This window comes from Oppia nitens, unplaced genomic scaffold (genome assembly GCF_028296485.1).
Source record: "Oppia nitens isolate AA-2021 unplaced genomic scaffold, nextdenovo-longstitch-racon4-pilon3 scaffold6_pilon_pilon_pilon, whole genome shotgun sequence".
Classification (NCBI taxonomy): Eukaryota; Metazoa; Arthropoda; class Arachnida; order Sarcoptiformes; family Oppiidae; genus Oppia; species Oppia nitens.
Window position 1 is genome coordinate 4,112,849 of NW_026533250.1, and position 21,269 is coordinate 4,134,117.

General features: G+C 27.3%; 3 protein-coding genes across 4 annotated transcripts in view; 2 read left to right on the forward strand and 1 right to left on the reverse strand.

The window, feature by feature from the left end:
• Positions 1-1,069: 1,069 nt before the first annotated feature.
• LOC128962287 (NADH dehydrogenase [ubiquinone] 1 alpha subcomplex assembly factor 3-like) lies at positions 1,070-1,906 on the forward strand. The gene has a single exon (XM_054308653.1). The coding sequence runs from the start codon at positions 1,257-1,259 to the stop codon at positions 1,899-1,901; it is 645 nt and encodes a 214-aa protein (XP_054164628.1). The 5' UTR covers positions 1,070-1,256; the 3' UTR covers positions 1,902-1,906.
• Positions 1,907-4,608: 2,702 nt separating this feature from the next.
• Positions 4,609-7,827, forward strand: LOC128962872 (peroxisomal acyl-coenzyme A oxidase 3-like). Of its 2 annotated transcripts, none has more exons than XM_054309271.1 (2): positions 4,609-4,720; positions 5,587-7,827. In XM_054309271.1, exon 2 carries the CDS (start codon positions 5,639-5,641, stop codon positions 7,763-7,765), a length of 2,127 nt encoding a protein of 708 aa, XP_054165246.1. In that variant the 5' UTR covers positions 4,609-4,720; positions 5,587-5,638; the 3' UTR covers positions 7,766-7,827. The 2 variants fall into 2 exon arrangements, with proteins under 2 accessions (XP_054165246.1, XP_054165247.1); XM_054309272.1 differs by lacking the exon at positions 4,609-4,720 and adding an exon at positions 5,381-5,543 and having other exon boundaries at positions 5,609-7,827.
• Positions 7,828-10,097: 2,270 nt separating this feature from the next.
• The window catches only part of LOC128962192 (zinc finger protein ush-like), a 28,133-nt gene continuing 16,961 nt past the window's right edge, over positions 10,098-21,269 (reverse strand). Inside the window, exons 2-4 of the mRNA XM_054308545.1 lie at positions 14,662-14,748; positions 13,997-14,556; positions 10,098-12,543 (exon numbers count right to left, since the gene is read on the reverse strand). Coding sequence (XP_054164520.1) covers positions 10,150-12,543; positions 13,997-14,556; positions 14,662-14,748 — 3,041 coding nt within the window. The 3' untranslated portion in view covers positions 10,098-10,149. The remainder of the gene's footprint in view (positions 12,544-13,996; positions 14,557-14,661; positions 14,749-21,269) is intronic.

The following is a 21,269-nucleotide window of genomic DNA, read 5'->3' on the forward strand; positions in this document are numbered from 1 at the left end:
ACAAAGATACATAAAATAAAATTTAATGTCAAAATAAAATGATGTCTATTTACCACTTTAATTGAGACATCAATTAAATTTAAATAAAGAGAGGAAAAAAATTATACAATTAACTCATTTTTTTAATTCTCATGAGATTAAACAGTAGATATACCGTACAGTATATATAAAATATTGATATTTATTTTATTTATTTTTTTGTATAAAGTTTTAAATAAATTTTATTTTGTTTGTCTGTATGCATGTAATTGAATGGTGAGAAAACATTTACTAAGATTTATAATTAAAAGCAATAAATAAAATAATAAAAATAGTGTTTTATATCTATTAAAAACTAACATAAAATAATTATTATTACTTAAAATACTCACCAAATATATAACTTTATATATAATGTATATAAACTGTACAATAGATACTCTATTAAAATTAATACAATTAATCAAAATTATATGATTAAAAAAAATAAAATTGATTCACACAGTTATCTATTAATATTTAAAATTAAAACAATTATAATTTGACAAATAATTAAATGTTATATAATATATATATAAAAAAAATAATTACAATATTTTTTTTTTAAAAAAAGTAAAATAAATAATTATAAATTCATTATATTAATTACTAATCAAAATCAATAAAACATTTGACATTTAAAATATTTATTTTTAAAAAAATTATTATACAGTTTGTTGTTTGTGTCACATATGTTATGATTTAAAAAAAAATTGTATTTAAAAATTTATTTGTTATTATTATATACTAATAAAAACATGTGCTTTCAATGAGTGATACATTTAAAGTAATTAAATACAATATCCAAAAACTAATAGCAAATACACTGCCATCTCATTGATGTCAATACAAACATTGATAATAATTATACATTATTTTTAAATAACAAAATTTTTATTTTGTTTTAACTATTGATTAGTTTATCAAAAAAAAAAAAGTTTTATAAATATAATAATAATTATTATTTTTTGTGTTAATTTAATAAATAATATAAATGTTTGTTTGTTTTTTTCAATTATATATTCAAATAAATTGATTCAATAATTACGATCACAAGTATTGCTACAAATAATTGTTGTTTTTTTTAAACATTAAACTGAATGACAAAACATGTGTTTGTTTTGAGTTTTGCGGTAAAAGTTTTGTCGTTTTTTTTGACAACAAATACCAAATCAATAGCTGAAGACTGAAGAGAGAGAGAGAGAGAGAGAGAGACGACAAACAACAGACAGACAAATATGTCTTCACTTCGTAGTCTGGCCGGCATTTGCCGACAGGCGGTCATCGGTAGACGTATGAGACAACCGGCGATGAAGTGTATGTACCGAATGGCTTCGGGTGGCGAACCGCCGCCGGCTCCGGGATCGATGCCACCGATGGGCGGCGGCAGCTATGAAGGCGACGGCAAGACAACGGTCACGATTATCAATAAAGATCACTTGGGTTTCCTATTAGTCGACTCGTACTCCGAGCGTGGCTTTCGGCTGTCCAATAGTCTGTTCGCTTACGGACCCATTGCTTTGTTTCCGTCGACTGTCCTCCAGTGGGACATTGAGTCCGTCGATGACATTCACGAACAGTCTCTATCATTGTTTATGTTGATTGAGCCGCGACTCGAAGCGCTCATCATTGGCGTCGGCGACGACGTACCCGAAAATCAGACTAACGTTGATCTTCAGCGACGGTTGCGAAGTATTTTGTTGAAAATGAAGATCAACTGCGAGATAATGCCGACCAAACACGCCATCCCTACCTATAACTTCATGTGCGCCGATCATCGGGTCTGTGCCGGCGCTTTCATACCGCCGCTGAATCCCGAAATCGATAACCAAGAAGACACCTTTCTGTCCATACAAAAGGCTCCACCAATTAATCGGTCATAATATCCACTGAAATATGTCATCAGTTGTCTTGTGATGACATTTTAAACTCAATAATAATAATAATTTTATTTATTTTCATTTATTTTAGTAGTTTTTTTGTGAATAATTTTTAATTATGATTATATAATAACTGTTATTATTATTAATATATAAATAATTAGGAGATTTATTATCAATTAGTAAAAATTAATTAATTAATTAAATAAAATAATTAAAAATAATTTTAGTAATGATTTTTATATTTATTATTTGATAAGTAATATATTAAAATTTATTATTATTATTATTACGGTAATTACCTGTAATTAAATTAAAATTTGTATAAATAATGTACGATAAGTATATTTCATTAAAAAAAATTGCAAAATATTGTGACAATTATATTTAAGATATAAATATTACATAATCAAATAAAATGTAATATTCAATAGTATTTTTTAAAAATATTTAATAAAATATTTAACAAAGATTACAATAAAAGTTATTATAAAGATTTGTTGATTAAATAATATTTCTATTATATTAATAATTTTATTTACTTTTAAGTTATTAAAAGTTAAATTAATATTTGCCATTAATCAATTTAACTATTTTTTATCTTATTTATTCATTTCTCATTAATTATATTTAAGTGAATTTAAATAATATAATTAAAATTTTATCTTAAAGTGTGAAACGATTATACTTTTTATTATTATTATTGAATACTGTATGTAACCACGATTTAAATAAATATTTAACAATAATAATAACAATTAGTTTACCATAAAAAGTAAATAAAATTTTTTTATGAGTTTTGGGATTTTTAATATTTTCTAAAATTCCCAGTAATTTTTGAACATATTTTGTAAAAAAAGTTATACCAGTATAAAAACTTATCAGATAATCTATATTTATATACAGTATAATTGTAAATATCAATATTATTATTATTAATAATTCAATTAAAAAATTTAATTGTTGTCGACCTTATAATACCTTTAGATTTAAAAGCTATTGTATAACTGATAATAATTTTAAATTATGAATTATATTCCTTAAAGGATATGAAAAACAAAATTTAATTTAAAAATTTTGTATAATTTAAATATAAAAAATATATAAATTTTAACACATCATAGATTTTACTAATTTAAATGAGCTGATTTGTTTACTATCATTAATTATATTTAAATGATAATAAATCTAAATATTAATACGATTTAGTATTTAATGATAATATTGTAAAAATAGTTTATTAGATTAAATCAAGTTTAAACATTAAAAAATTATTTGTTAGTTAATTATTTATGCTGAATTATAATATATGCAAAAATAATAAAAAAAAATATTTGTTGTAGTTAAAATAAAAATTACTAAATAATGTCTAATAAGATTGTATTTTAAAATTATGGTGCTATTGTTGTGTCACATTTTAGTTATTTTATTACCTAAATAATATATATATATATATATATATAACTAATTTTAGATAATTTGTTCAACAAGTTAACCAATATTTTAGCAGCAAAACGTTTAAAGAGTTTATCATTAAAACTTGAAAATAATGTAATTAAAAATATATATAAAAAAGTGTCATAAAATTGATCAGGCACTTATTATAATTATGTTAGAAACAGTTATTTTTTTAATTTAATGTATATTTTTAGACCTATTTCTCACAAAAATTATCTTAATTTAGTAATTTTTATTAATTGTCTTAAATAAGGCAAAAAAATAAATTATGGTCAAATTTTATCATATATATATATATATATATATATATATATATACTGTATATGTAGTATACTTTTTTTATTTTACATAATTTTATTTTCAAAAATTTAATTTGTGAAATTTATCATAAATTTTATAATTATTTAAAACTTATTATATGGACTTACGTATAATTTTTTTTAATTAATGTCTCATTTAACAATTAAGTGTGATTTGCTTTAAAAAAAAATTTTAATAGATTTATTATAGCAATAAAAAAACTAATTATCAAATGCTAAACAAATAATTTATAATATAAAGTTTTAAACTAAGATATTATATAATAATTACATTAATAGTACTGTATATAATAATAATAATAATATTAATAATAATAATAATAATAATAATAATAATAATAATAATAATAGAAAAAGGGTTTTCAACCAATCAAGTTATTCTCATATTATTCAATAGACATTACACACCAAACTATTTCAGTAATAATTTCAATGATTAAAAAAAATATTTTGTTTGTAGTAAATGTATTGTGTATTTATAACAGATATATATAATTAAGTTGTTAAACAAGTTTTCATAGTCTTATAAGTTATAACTAGTTTTCCCGATTTCCCGGTTTATAAAAATCAAAATACCAAACATAACAACAACTCAACTCAATTTAGTAGTCGTGAACATAGAAACGTTAGCCATTGGGAAAAAATTATATATATATATATATAAAACATATAAATAAAAATTTGATCCCAAAAATAGACATTTAAAAACATTGTATTAAAATACAGTATTATAGTCAGTCTATAAATTGAATTATAAAATACATAGTTTTAAAGACATTCACAAAAAGTGGTTCCGTTTGACACCAATAGACTTGTATTTCAATTCAATTTAGTAATCATTTTTATTATATTATATTTTTGACTGAATTAAAAAATAAATTAAAAAGTTTTTACTATTATATTATTAAATACCTGTGTTGGAGAGTCACTGTATTTTCAATAGTCAAGTGCTATTGACTTTTATTTAGTGTGTATATGAGTCGTGTATTAAATTTTTGTTTGTTTGGATATCGATAATTGTGCCCAACATATATTGAAAAATAGGTAATCATCATTAAATTAAAATTTGTTAAATTATTATTACTATTATATATATATATTCATTATAAATTAGATATTTAAAAAATTAAAGTAGATATAGTATGGATATATGCTAATATTGTTTATAATGAAATATTTATTTAAAAAAAAAATTGTTTATTAAAATTGTTGTTGAATAGATGCTCTTATTTTATAAAAATTTTATTTTGTTTGCCACACAATGTTATCTTCAAACTATGTGTACATTTGTTGTTGTTGATGATAGCCAATTGATGAGATTAGGATAGTAGGCTTGAAGTTTGCAATAACTATAATTTAGTTCAATAATTAACTTTAATGTGTGTTTGGTTTGTGTGTCAAAAAAATAATAACAATTCAATAGTTTTATTAAATATTTAATAGTAAACTGACTTTTACTTAACTTTAAACTGCTATATAATTTGCTGTTTGCCTAACATATGAGTTATACCCTGCTGTTATATATACTGTATGATAAAGTAGTTTATATTTACATCATATATATATGACTGTTTACAACAACAAAAAAACTGAGCATGGGTGATTAGATAAATATGTTTTTGTATTTTATATACATGTATATTATCATATAATTTATTTATTTTTTTAAAAAATACGATAATATTTGATGGCAAATGAGTGGCAATTATTTAATTGAGTTTTTATTAAAGACATAAAATCCATTATATTTGTTGTGCAATAATATAAGTCCAATAAAATATATATAAAAACCCGATATCACTATATGTTTTGTGTCAACAAAATTGATTGAACGGAAAAATTTAATAGTCATTCAATCAAAACATTTGTAATACTTTTTTATAAAAATTATTTGTCTCTCCTTTTAAAAGTTATTTTTTCAACAAATAAAAGACACTAAACGTCACCAAAAAAATATAAGAAATGCAAGGAATGTCCACCGAGTCGTCCAATGATATTACGATCACAGATGAGATCAAGCAGTTGTTACCTGACTGGCCGTCGGGACCGTTGGATGAGTACCGAAGGCGGGCGTCGTTTGATTGGCGAAAAATGAAACTCTTTCTGGAGGGCGAAGACATTATCAGATTTAAGCTAAGAATAGCCCGTAGTCTGGAAGCGGATCCTCTGTTTGCTCACCACCCGAGCCAAGAGATGACACGCGACGAACACCGGGAGATAACATTGAAACGTATGAAACGACTTATGGAGTATGACTTCTTGCCCGACGAAGAGTTTATGGCCAATCCGTTGCTAACGCAGCACATGTACAACACATTGGGTCAGTACGACTGGTCTCTGTCGGCTAAGAAATTTTTGGCCTACGAGTTTGTTACCGTTAGTCTACGGGGTGCCGGTTCTAGTCGTCATCTGAGTGTATTGGATCAGCTCATGGAGTTCGAAGCGTTGGGCTGTTTTGCATTGACAGAGATGGCTCACGGAAGCAATACTAAGGCTATGGCCACTCGCGCCGACTTTGATCCGAAAACAAACGAGTTTATACTGAATACACCCAATTTCGAGGCATCGAAAGTATGGTCAGGAAATTTGGGCAAAACGGCTACTCATGCCGTTGTCTTTGTCCAGATATATGTCAACGGCAAGTGTCACGGTTTGAGTGCCTTTATAGCGCCCATTCGTGATCCGAAGACACTCCTACCGTATCCCGGAATTATTGTTGGAGATATGGGACCTAAAATAGGTCTCAATGGACTCGACAATGGATTTCTGCAATTCAAGAACTATAGAGTACCTAAAGATCTGCTAATGAACAGAATCGGTGATGTGGACAAAGATGGCACTTATGTGTCGGAAATTAAAGACACCAAAAAACGAATGGGTGTTACTTTAGGCACACTATCAATGGGAAGGGTTGGCATCATTGGTATGGCCATCACTAATATGCAAAAGGCTTTGCCGATTGCCATTAGATATTCAGCCGCTCGCAGACAGTTTGGTCCGATTGGGAAGGAAGAGCTGCCGGTTCTCGAGTATCAGATGCAACAATGGCGTCTATTGCCGTATTTGGCGGCCTGTTATGTGGTCGACAACTTTAGCAATACGTTTCACAAGGATTTTATGAACTTTCAAATCTCAGTACTGTTCGGCACGACATCACCCGAACTATCAGAACAGGGACAAGAAATACATGCCCTGTCCAGTGCCGCAAAACCGTTGGCCGGTTGGATCTGTCGCGATGCCATTCAAGAATGCCGTGAAGCGTGTGGTGGTCACGGATATCTTAAAGCGTCCGGTTTGGGTGAACTCCGGGACGATCACGACGCCAACAATACCTATGAAGGCGACAATAATGTCCTACAGATGCAGTGCAGTAGATATTTATTGCGTTTATGGCAACAAAAGATAGAAGAGGGCCGACCTTTTACCTCACAGTTTGCATCCGTCGACTTTTTAGACCAAATGGATGTACACTTAGCTAAGAAAATGCATTTATCGACACCCGATGATGTCATGCGTATGGATGTCATTCTCGATGCCTACCGATTCCTAGTTAGCTATTTGCTTAAGGCTTCGGTTAGCAAAATGAAACGCGAAATGGATTCCGGAAAAGACTTGTTTACCGCTCAGACTAATAGTCAGGTCTATTACTGTCGGTCTCTATCGTTGGCCTTCATTGAAGAGGTAGTTCTCGACCGATGGAATACATTCATTCAAAACGAAATACCCGACCAATCGTTAGCCATTGTATTGAACCGATTGGGTTCGCTCTACGGTTTGTGGTCATTGGAGAAGCATTTGTCTACTTTATATGAAGGCGGCTATTGTGTGGGTCCGGCGCCCACTCAATACATACGTCAATCGATACTTAAATTATGTACTCAGCTTAAGGACGATGCCGTCGCTCTGGTAGATGCCATCGCACCGACAGATTTTATGCTCAATTCAGCTTTAGGCAAATCTGACGGTCAAATCTATAAAAACATATACGAGTCGATTCTGGCGGCACCGGGAGCTACACAGCGACCCGATTGGTGGAAAGTGTTTGTCAACGATAAGCCTAATGTGGCCTCAATTAAGCCCAAGTTATAGTTGACTTAATTGTTAAATATATTGTTTTTAATTATTATTTTATATTTTAGTTATTTTTAATCGGCATTTTTTATATAAACATATACTTTATATATACTGTATATTTAATTATGAATTTCTAAACACAATTTTTTTTATATTAACATTATTTTGGGATAACTTTACATATCTTGTCAAACAAAATTGATTAATATTAGTAGATTTTTTTAAAGAGATTATATTTCCATTATTTAGTTTGATATTTATTTACATTTTTCCTACTCTGAAATGCTTTAATTCAAATGTTTTAAAAATTAATGAAATTTTTTTATATAAAAATATTATATTAAGATTTATTAAATATTTATAAATATATATACTGTTATAAAGTTTACTGTATTTATATATATAATTTAATTAATGTTATTAGAGAAATAAATAGTGTTTTATATATAATACAGTATTGAATTGAACAAAATATTTAGAGTATTAGTGGTAAAGTCATATCATATAACATCAAGTTTTAAACGGCGATTATTGTTTTCAATTATCTGATTAACTGTATATTTATTTATTAAAAGTAATCAATAATTGTAAAGTTAAAGATCAAAATTAATATCATAATTGATTATTTTTTTATTAAATTAAGATTAGACAGATAATTGACGATAAATAAAATTTTTATCTATTATTTTTTTGGACAGTCGAGAGTAAAAATTATTTGGTTAATCATACATTTAATTAATTTTTTAAAAAAATGATTGATTACATTATTAATAATTTTGATAAATATAGTAAAACTGTTTTCAACTATTTGTGGTGACTATTGAATTCAATTACCAGATAATTGTAATCAATAGCATTGCCGACGCCATCGCTACTGTTTAAGACTTTTCGCTACATTGTTGTCAAAGATTAACGGTTTGATAATACACTCAATGAAGACAAACTAAAGTTCATATTATAATTGTATTAATTAATATTAATATTTATAATATATATATATATTTAATACAACCCCCTATACCCCCCTTGAGATCGAAAACTTTCGCAAGTTATATAATATTATAACTATTATATATCAATTGCAGATCCGTTTGGTGACACTAATCGCACAACAGGTTCACTGGTTTAACACACACACACACACACACACACACACACACACACACACACACACACACACACACACACACACACACACACACACACACACACACAGACAATCAATTTATTATTTCGTTACTAACCCACACATGAAAAAATATACACTCAAAAATTTATTAGTATATAAAACTTCAATAAAATTATTCAACAAATTTCCAACAAACTAATGTGTGTCTAAAATAAAATAAAATAATTATTTTCAAATTTATATTTGTAATGAACAGTTAATTTTTATTATTTATTAAGTTTTTGTATTAATTATTTTTTTTATACAATTAAGCCATTATTATTGCACAATACATATCAACTATAACTGCCAGTAGACTAGCATTCAGTTTTAATTAGTTAGCTCTCAAAAATTGTCAATTGTTTTGTTGTTTTTTTTATAATAATTCTAAATAATAATAATAATAATAATAATTTTCATACATATAATTTTGTATGAAATCTTCAATAATTTTGTTTATCAACTATAATATTATATATTATTATAATGTTATTTATAAAGTGTCTAATTTTAATCAATTATATTGTTTATTATTTGTTTTGTAATTGCTAGAAATTATAATCTAGATGATCTAACTATAGCTAATTTTTATAGTATTAATGTGTGTATGTGTGTGTAAATATAATGTAGTTTTATTAACAATTTTAATATTATTTTTAATATTAATTAAAATTAATTTGTTTTGTTCACAATTATTTGTAATATGTATGTATTATTATTAGCTTAATTTACAAATTATAAAATCTATATATTTTTTATATATTATATATATAAGTATACATTATAATAACAAATAAAATCTCATGGCTTTTTTAAAAAAAGAGAGACAAAATTATACAATTAGTTTAACAAATTTATATATAAAAAACAATTAAATTTACTATATATCTGCTTATTTTTGTTTGATTTTATAAATAAATGTTTATTTTTATTTTATTAACTAAAAACTCATAATAAAAACTATTTTGGTTGACACAAGAAATTTGTGGTTTAGTTTTTTTTGTTGTTGAATGAGATATGAATATACAATATATATATATATATATATATAATTTCATATTATTTTGTAACTAAATTCTCTATAAAAAAAACTCAAAAAAATAAAACAAAAACAAAATCCTTAAATTAATAAATTATTTATTTATTTGTTTGTTTGTCTGTCATTTGAAATATAAACTATTCTTATTTTTAATGAATGAATGAAATTTTTATAATTAATTTATTAATTTAATTAATTGAGAGCTACTTGTGAGGAGTCGTTTGCTTGTATGGTATTATGTGATGAACAGTAATACTTCTTGTGTGCTATAAATGAGGCCAAATAGTTGAAAGATATATCACACGATCGACAGTATTTGGCCCCTATCTTCTTGATGCCATTGGTAGTGGCGGTACTATTGTTGTTGTTGTTGGCGGTGGTGGTGCTGTTACTGTTGACCAATGCCTGATTGGTGGCCGCACTCGTCAACAATGGTATTGACTGCGAGTTAACTAAGATGTTGTTCAACGGCGACCCGGACTTCTTCACATTGTTTGGCACCGACTTATTGATCAATGCAATCGGCTTTAGTGTATCCTCCGATAGTTCGTCGCTGTGATGATCACTGGAAAGACCCGACTGATGGCTATTCTCTTCATTGTCGGTAAACTCCTTCTTGACTCTGTCCGTCGCAAACGACTGCGATGACTGCGATGGCGGCGAATGTACCAAATCTTTGTGGACCAGTTTGACATGTCTGACAACATTTCCCTTATAAGTAGACGAATAGTAGCAGAACTTGCAGTTATGTGTCATATCGTTCTGACTCAACACCGATTTGTCGCCGTTCTTGAGCTCCACTTTCATCTCACTGTCCGTACAATTGTTTTCTTCAGTTTCACTTAGTCTGGTGTCAGTACTCGAGGCCACCGATGCATTGCTCGCCTGCGACTGATTTTGAAGAGATGCCGAACTATTATTATTGATATTATTAATATTATTGTTGTTATTATTATTATTATTGCTCGGATCGACACTTCGCCGTCGCCGAGAACCACCCGATCGACCACTTCTATTAGGTATGTCCTCATCTATGCATGTAATGAAAGACTCTTCGGAAACCCCGTGCAGTTTTTCCTGATGTATGCGTACATGGGTTCGCATACCGCGTAAGGTGTGTCCCTTATATCCACAAATTGTACATTTGAAACATTGCATCGTTAGGTTACTGCCCGTTCCCGAACTGGTTGTGTGTTTTGGTAAAGAATGAGAGTTGTTATGTAAATTCAGTTCAGAGCAGACATGTGTGGCCAGTGTCTCCTCATTAATATAAGTGGCCTTACATTTGGTGCAGTGGTATTCAATAAGCATATCATTACCAGGTATTACATAATCAGTGGTCGAATTGTCGCTTAACTGAGTGTCGTTACTGTTGACGGCTCCGGCACTAATCAAAGTCCTCTTCAAACAGTAATACGTTTGATGGGCGTGAAGGTTGTCCAGCGATGTAAACTTTATACCGCAGGCCACACAATAAAATTGAAATACTGGCGGCTGAGGGTTTGATGGCGAAGGTATTGGCGACGATGTTGTTGTCGATCGGGCCGGCGATGCGCTGCCAGTAGTTTGTGTCGTCACTTTCTGGTCAGCGTTCAGTTCGGGTGAACTATTGTGACGCAATTCTTCGGCATTATGTTCCGGTGAACTGCTGTTGACATCCATTCTTCTTGAAGCGCAATACAGCTGTTTGTGGACCAAATAGTTTTCGTGTTTATAGAAAACAATATTACATTCATTGCATCGACTTTTTCCTTGTTTTACATAGACATCCACCGGTACCGGAGCCACCAACGGTGTTGAGCTATGTATGGCCACTGGCGGTGAACAAGTGGACCGAGTGTTGCATTCGTCCATTGAGTCGTTAACATCCGTTAACTTGTTTTGCTGTTTAACTCTCTTATTATTGTTAGTGTCAGCCGTTTTCATCAATTTGTTAGGCTTTGAGCTCAAATCTAACGGGAATTCATCAGCAATTTGATTGGCATTTGATTTGACGGGTGATGTGACAGACTTTGCTAAACGACTTTTACTGTTATGGGCTTCTGTTGGACTCGTATTTCCCGTTATTATATTATTACTAATATTATTGTTATTATTATTATTTAAAGTCGACAGAAAATTTTGTTGAGATAGCATTTCGGGCGATACTGTAAATGGCGATCCCATTTGTGTCAGATTCGGTAAACTGAGGCCACCGGCAGTGGGATTGTACGAACAGGGAACTAATATCATTGGATTCGTGGAAATGGCGATATAGACCGGTTGACTTAGAAGTGAGGCCGCATTTGTATTATTCATAGCGCCAGACGCCGCCGCCGCCGCATTCGCCAGCGATGGCATTATGAATGGCATATTATTAGGGAAAATCATATTTGGAAAGTTAGGCATCGATTGGCTACTATTAGCCAAATGTCTTTGCACTGCAGCGGCAATAGGACTGCCATTGAAAGTGTCGGTCTCGCTATTATGAGATCGTTTGCGTGTCGGTGTTGTAGTTGTGACCAACGGTGTAGTCGAGTTGGCCATCGATACCGGCGACGGATATTTCGTGTTATGCCGTCCACCACAGTATAGCTCTTTGTGAACCTAATATTATTAACGACAACATAGAAAACATTGACAACAAATACATTAAATTTTTAATAATTGTTATTTATTTCTGAATAATTTAAATATTAAATTAATAATAAATAAATAAATTTTATTTCGTTCGTAAAGTTTGTGTCAGTCAATGCAAAGTTTTGTTTGAGAGAAAAAAAGCTTTAATACAAGTTATCAATTCAATTGATATGATTTGAGAAAAACGGTTTTAAATATAATCTCATTTGAGTATAAATATAGAAATACTTTTATTGATAAAACATTTATATTTAAAAATGATAATAATATTTCATTTGTGATTATTATAATAATAATTGCTGTCTAAATATCAACCATTACTACGACAGCCCGGAAATATCAACATTTTTTTATTATTATTATATTAAATAAAAATTTATATATATTTTCCAAACTTTCTGACTGTCATACAAAAATCAAATTTAATTATATTAAAGTTGTTATGAATACTATTAATATTATGTATACGTACACATAATAAAATATAATATTTAATTTATTTGATTTTTTTTTTGAAAAAAAATAAATTTAACTAATCTGTTCATAAATTGATATGTATGTAAAAATATATAGATATATAATGTGTATTTTGTTTTCAATATTGATAATCAATTTATCTATCTCTCAAGTCACGGCTGAAAGTACAGAATATATAAGTTGATTATTATTATTATTATAAAAAAAACTAAAATCACTAAAACTAACACTATAAATATTATCAAAAAATTTTCAAAATAAAATTGCAAGTTTGTGATAATATATATATAGTATAAAGAGAGAAAAGTAAAGATCTGATAACAAGTTATTATAAATAATATAATAAGATATGATAATAAAAATTATTAATTTTAGACACCAATGCATTGAAATTATCACAATATATATGATATGATTATAATATGTTTATCGCATGCATTTCATTGTGTATTGAAAAATTGTCACATTTTATACTTCGTTTGTTATAATATCTAATTTTTTAAATAAAAAATAAATAAAAAATAAATTATAATATGAAAATGTATTTAATATGAAATGTAACTTTTTTTGTTCCTTGAATATAATATATATAATGATATTTATAATGATATCGATATATCTTATCAATCATAAATGTTTAATATCCTGTATATGTTTAACTAAGATAATACACTGTGTGTGTGTGTGTGTGTTTGTGTTTATGCATGTGTGTGTGTGTATGTGTGTGTGTGTGTGTATGTGTGTGTGTRTGTGTGTGTGTGTGTGAATGTTTCAAATTTAAACACTTAATTACAGTATAATATTGAATAATGAAAAAAACTGATTTTAATTTAATTATATCAGTAGATAAATATGCAAAAATATAAGTTTAATAACAAAATAATTAACTAATAAGAGTTTTTTTTTAAATGGGTAAAAATCAATGTTTTAATTGTGTGCATACTTTATATGTTTTAAATGAGTTGAACTGTATGTCACAATTACTACAGTATCTGTCCTGTGGTGCGGATGACTGATGATAATCGTTGGTGTCGTCGCTTTCATCAGTGGTCGTAGTCATCGTTGTATGCATTTTGTTATTGTGTGTAACAACAACTGGTGGTACTGTCGTCGACGACAACTGTCCGCTGGATTGTAGTGTCTGTACTACTGTCGGATGCGATGACTTGATATGCTTTAACAGAAGTGCCTTTTTATCGGTGGCATAATTGCATGACTTGCAGTGGTAAACATTGCCAGTCTTGCTGTACTTGACTATACCACTACCACCAATGCCATTGCCCAGCAGTTTGCTACCAGTGCTCAATGTGGTAGCATTCGGTATACCCGAATGTTCGGGAGAGTTGAGAGAGCCGTGTGATTGTTGTCTGCATTCATCGGAAAGTTCATCTTCCGAGTGCCGATCGCCGTTCACTTGATGTCCACCGCTTCGTTCGTTGCGATCGTTTGCCGACTCGACGCTCCTGTTTTGATGACTCCTCCTGTCTTCAGGTGAGGGAGACTCTGAAATACCATAATAATGATAAGTATCTTATTTATGTCATTACAAACATATTTGACATTAAATATGACCAAAAAAAATAAATAAAAAGAAGTTGTGTTAAGTACCTGTTGGGTCACTGGATAGTGGCCTAGAAGTCAGTTCAGCCTCAGGCGTGAGATCAACCGTTTCGGACACACATTCAGACGGAGAAACTATAAATATATGTTTAAATTAGATTTTTTTTCTTATAATTATCAATAGTATTAATAATAAATTAAATTAATCAAAATAACTTTTTTTTAGGAAAAAAATCTATAATATTTATCTATCAAATTTAAAATGATGTCAATTAATTAGCTTAACATAATATAAGAGGATTGGACATCATATCAGAGTATATATGTGTTAAACTTTATTGATATATTTATAAATATTATATGATATTTTTATTTATAATCTATTTGTGAGATTAATTAATAGTAAAAATAACTTTATTTAACACACAGTAAAATAAGATAACAAATCAGATGAATATTTAAAGTGATAAAATAAATAGCTAGCGATATAATTGTATGATATATATACAAAAAGTTATACAAAAAAAAATCATAAAACTAGGTGTGTATTCACACACACAATAATAATGGGTGTCATAAATAGTGGACAAATCGGGGGAATACATGAGTAATGATAGTTTGAATGGCATAATCAAGTGAAAAAAAGTGAACACCATTTGAGAGGATAGGGAGGACTGACACGCACTCATTGCACACACAATAAGAGGATATTGGAAAACGTCGATAAAGACTTTGATCGTCTTTCACTTGATGTGCTAACTGTCCGACAAAATAAAAAACATTGTATGAAAATGATAGCATTCATCCAAAAGTAAATAAGAGAGAGAGAGAGAGAGAGAGAGAGAGAGAGAGAGAGAGAGAGAGAGAGAGAGAGGACTGTTAGAAAAACATCATCAAACGATTTGGATGATGAAAACAGTCACTCATATGAATAAATGAAATGCCAGTCCAGTGAAAGATTGAATGAACAGAGAGTTTGTGAGGGGAATGGGAGAGACATAGAGAACCGGGAGATGGAAAGCAAAAGTCCTATTTTCTCGTGAGGTATACGTGCGGACAAACAAATCGTTTGCCACTATTATTTTAATAGCCTTTTTCAGAGTACTATCAAAATTCAAATCATATTTTTAAAAAAGGAAATGTCTGTATTATTTTTTTTTTTGTTTTTATTTCCAAAAAATAAGTGATGAATTCAAACAAACTTAATAGATATCGTTAAATAGTGTATGAATTGTCTGAGAAAAAAGTTTTTTGTTAAACTATCCAATACTACATTATTTTGCGTTTTAATACATTCATATAATTTACACTATCATTAAATACAGTAATCATTGGTTTGGTTTTCAAATTTATTTTATCAATAATTAATTAAAAATTGTTTTCATTGCTTCTAAAATTTTTCATTAAAATTTTATTTGATTAGCCAATAAATCACTTGTTTTTGCAATAATTCATAGTTAACACATAATGGCTAATAATAAAAATAAAAATAATATTATTATTATCATACATTGTGTGAATCATATACGAAATATCAGTGTATTATACAGTATTATAAGTTTTTGTATTAAAAATATTACTTGAAAAGCATCTCATCTCTCATATGAGACATTTAACTATACAAAGATTGACTATTTATTTATAATGAAAATACAGTACAAATATATTGAGTTGGTATCGCACTCTCATGTTTATTGTGAGAATACCAATGTTTGAAATACAATCTTATAATAATAATAATAATAATAATAATAATAATAATAATAATAATGGTTAACAAACATTTAATGTGATGTAAGAGAGAGAGAGAGAGAGAGAGAGAGAAAGAGAGAGCAAAAAATGAGTGAAAGATTCAGTCGACTGAACACAAAAGTCAAGTCACCAAATGATGAACAGCTCCTTCAAAAAGGGCTGAAAACTACAACAACAGCAACGAGTCTTAAGAAAACGTATCGTTAAATACCAGAGTAATAGAGAGAAACTTTTATATAATCAAAATGTGTCGGCGCTGTGGATGTGTGGGCAGGCAATCGGCAAAAATAATAGGCATTTATTAAATCAGTTACGTGACGGGACAATCATCAATAGGGCACCGATATGTTGTGTGTGTGTGTGTGTGTATGTGTGACATATCAATGAAAACATGACTACATTCCGCATCAAATCATCTTTTAGTCATTTATACACTGATTTTCTTTAACAAAAATATACGGTATATATAAGTGTGACTATGTTTTGATCAAACCGTTAAACTATATATCCATTCAGTCATTCATTCGTTCATACGATTAGTTTATTTTATCCATTATTTTTGGGGCACCAGTCGATGGCCACCAGAATTTTGTATATATATATATATATATAACATATATAAAACATATAATAAATATATGTTATTTGTTTTCAATGGGGGTACAAATCATATACAATTTATGTACCGTAATATAAGATACAAAAATGTTTATTTTATTTTCTCCTATGAAATATATGGCACTTATAAATAAGTTACTATGATTTGCAACACCACCTCACGAATATTAATCAGCAATAAATGGCTATTTATGGGCCAAATACTAACAGTAAATTTATATATATATATATAAGTATATGTGCTATATATTGATGTATATATAAGTATCATATTTATATATATAGAAAAACATTATCACCAAATATTTTTTCAATATATATATATATATATATATATATATATAGTATATATGAAAGAAAAGTTATGTTAAATCTCAGGCACTGGTATTCAGCGATATATTATTGAATGCTATTTATTTTAGCTAAACATTTGTTGTATCGACTAAAATAGCGTTTCTTTTTTTTTTGGTACAACACTTGAGTGTGTCTTGTTATGTGTGATATCATATATGGGAAGCAAATCGTGGGTCAAACATTATATACAGTATATATATATATATATATATATAGTAGATATACTATATATATATTTACTATATATTAGATATATTTTATTTTTCTGGTATTGCGTTATCTCAACATTTTCACAGTGTTGGCTAAAGCATCGTAATAATAATAAAATGACTTTTTAAATAGGACCTGGATGGCCATTTAATTTATTTCCTCAAATGTTATTTATTATCTATATTTTTCTTAGTGTTTCTCTTATATTTTATGCCCATTTTGAGTGTCGGTGTTTGTTGTTGTTGTTGTTGCTGATGATGATAATAATGATGATGGCTGATGATGACCGCTATCAATAAAAGTCAAATAAAAACGATGCCATAAAAATGCCACTTATTTAATGATATCAATCGGTGCTATCATTTAATTTTATTATCCAAACTAATAAATATATTTTTATTTTCTTTTTTTTAAATAAAATAAAAAATATTTTATATATACTGTATATTAATGCGAAACATCAAAGTTATCAATAAAAGAAAAATATCAAAGAAGAAGAAAAATTATATATGAATTGAATATAATTTGAAAACATTTATTTCAATTATTATTGCTATTAATCTCAATAAATTTTTGTCACTCTAAGGCATACCCAATAATATGATAAAATAATTTTTATGTATGATATTTTCAAATACCAAAAAATAATAATAATATTTTTTCGTTAACTTTTCTGTTAATCAAATCGATAGGAAACCAGAAATTAATTAATTTAAAACAATTTCTCCAATAATTTTCTACACAATCAGTCGGTACACATAAAAAAACTAACAAAACTCACATCAGATAACAAATAATCAATGAATGAATTTTTAAAAATACATTATATATATATTAATATATTTCAAATATAATATTTTAATATAATTGATTGTGACCCGACACCAATCATAATGATACTCTCAATAGTTTAATATTTATAAAATTAAAAAAACAAACAAAATATTTAATAGTTTTAATGTTTTTTCGTGATGGCAATAAATACAGCATTTTTAAAAATAATTATATATATATATATATACTTTTATAATTATAATTTTTTTTGTCAATAGAAATAGGATATCCATTGGTGTACTAACGATATAAGTCGGGAGAGAGAGAGAGAGAGAGAAAGAGAGAGAGATAGAAAAGTAAGACAAACAAAACAAACCAATAGATAAGCGACTAAATGACTAAATGTAGTCATTTAAAAGGCACCAGTATTTCATTGATTATGACTTATTTTTTTGCTGTTATTTTGTTGATGCCATTCATTGATAACACCGGCCAACACTAAATGGTAAACGCAATTTGACTATAATTTATCAATCAATTACTTTTTTAAATGTTATTTTTTCCAACAACATTCAATATATATTTAATTTTTTTATCTCATTTAGTCTAAAAAACTATTTCAGGTTACGCTCTAATGATAGACAAACCTGAGTTTGTGGCCAATAATTGCTAATTTAACTAAAGATTTATTGGATATACCAGTACTGTATAAATACATTTGGATAGATAGTTATAATCAAATAAGTTTAAAAATAAATTGACTTTTTAGTTAATAAATTATTAAAAAAAAAATTGAAATTAACATTTTATTGAATGCATGTTTTTCAACATCAAATATAATAAATTTGAAATTATATATTGTATTTGACTACTTAATCAATTTTGCAAATAATTTATTTTATGAAAACTTTTAGTGCATATCTATATACTGTACAAATGTAATAATGCAATCAAAAAAAATTATATTAAATTCAGATATGATTATCATGTTTTATAGAAACAAAAACACAATAAAATTATTGAAAAGGCATTGATTTTTATAAATGTTTTTATATTTAATATATTATTATATATTGTATATTATATAAGGCCGGAAAATGACAAATAATTAATATAATTATTTATTACTACTATATTATAAAGTAATAATATTATTGTTGTATTGATTTTTAGTACCGCATTGTTATCAGTTATTTGCAATATATWTTTTTTAATAATACAATATACTGTATATATATAATATTATTTTATCAAAACTAATTAATCAATTATGTGATTGGTTTTCAAACAAAAAAATTTACAATCATTTTATCTAAATATATATATATAAATTACTGTATAGTTATGTGCATTAATTTTACTGCAATTTTTATTCAATTAAAAATTTTATTAAATTAAAAAACTTGACTTTTATCATCATTAGTATTATTAATATTTTCATATTTTGAAATAATAATAATATTATTATTATAATGATAATAATGAACAACAACAACAAAAAATATGTGGATAATAATCTTATAGCTATTTTTATGTCACATATATTTGTATATTTAAAAATATTAGAGAAAAATTCATTATTTAAAGGAAACAAAACATTGGCTGAAAAATCTAATAATAAAATCTAAATGAGTAGTAAATAATGTCTGCATAGTGTATGATATCTCTACATAAAATTAGTATATTTAGTAAAAGCAAAACAATATATACGCTTATATACTGTAATAATAATAAACTATTAAAGTATAAATATATATTTGTTGTGATAAATCAGTGAAAAATTGAATTTTATTAAAAATTTTGAGCCAACTATCAGTAAATTACATATTTTATGATTACAATAGCATAGAGTTTTATATATGAGTTATAATCATAATAATCGTTATAATAATAATAATAATAACTTATAAACCGGTGAATAATTCGTCGATTAGTTGTAAAGAGAGACTCAATAAATCACAATAGGATGTACTGTATGTGTGTGTGTGTGTATGTGTATGAGCACTGTTAGATAGGATATTATTTAGGGCATCCCATAGCCATCATAGTTTGAACATAATGTGCATCAATAGGCAGTCGTGGACTGAGAGAGATAAGAGTTAGAGATGAGCCCAGAGAGCACACATACAGACATCACTACACATCACAGCTTTTACGCCAATTGCTATAATATTGCTATTATAATAATAATAATAATAATAATAATAATTGTTATCTATTAGTTAGTGTGCATCACAACCACATTGCAACTGATATACAACAGTAACCAGTTATCTACTAAATACTGTTTCCCTCTTATATTAAAGCATACCAAATGCTAAACCATTTTTGCAATTCATTCACATTTTTATTTTCATATAATTTTCTTCTATATAAAATTTATATATATATATATATTAAATAAAATACATTATATACTGTATATATATAAATATATAAGTAGTCACTAAATAAATATCAAAACATATTAGCAATTAAAATTGCTTCATGTTTTTTTTATATATAAAATACTTGAAACAACAACAAAAAATGTACAAATATCTAATGAATAATTATAATTGATTAGTTTTGCAATACAGTTTTACTACACAGTAAACAACAATTTATCGTTTATCAATAACTTTAAAAGGGAGACAAACACACACACACACACACACACACACAAAGTTTTGAAAAAATTGAATATTTTTGTGTAAAATACAAGAAAATACATTTTCAGTGATGACATTGATGACAATCTTTTGGTAATTAATTGATTTCTGGCACTATCTCTAACAGCAAATGTGTCGGTCGTCTTACCCTATGTTTTATCTGTCATTTTTATTAAATAAATGGCTCACTATTTTATATTATATTATACTTTTTTTAAATAATAATAATAATAATAAAGTAAATATTAATAATAATCAGAGAATTAGATTGTAGCTCTGATTTATTTTGTGGGTATA

Bases quoted from the DNA above. Each gene is read 5' to 3' on its own strand.
- LOC128962287 (XM_054308653.1), top strand. From the start codon at position 1,257: ATGTCTTCACTTCGTAGTCTGGCCGGCATTTGCCGACAGGCGGTCATC.
- LOC128962872 (XM_054309271.1), top strand. From the start codon at position 5,639: ATGCAAGGAATGTCCACCGAGTCGTCCAATGATATTACGATCACAGAT.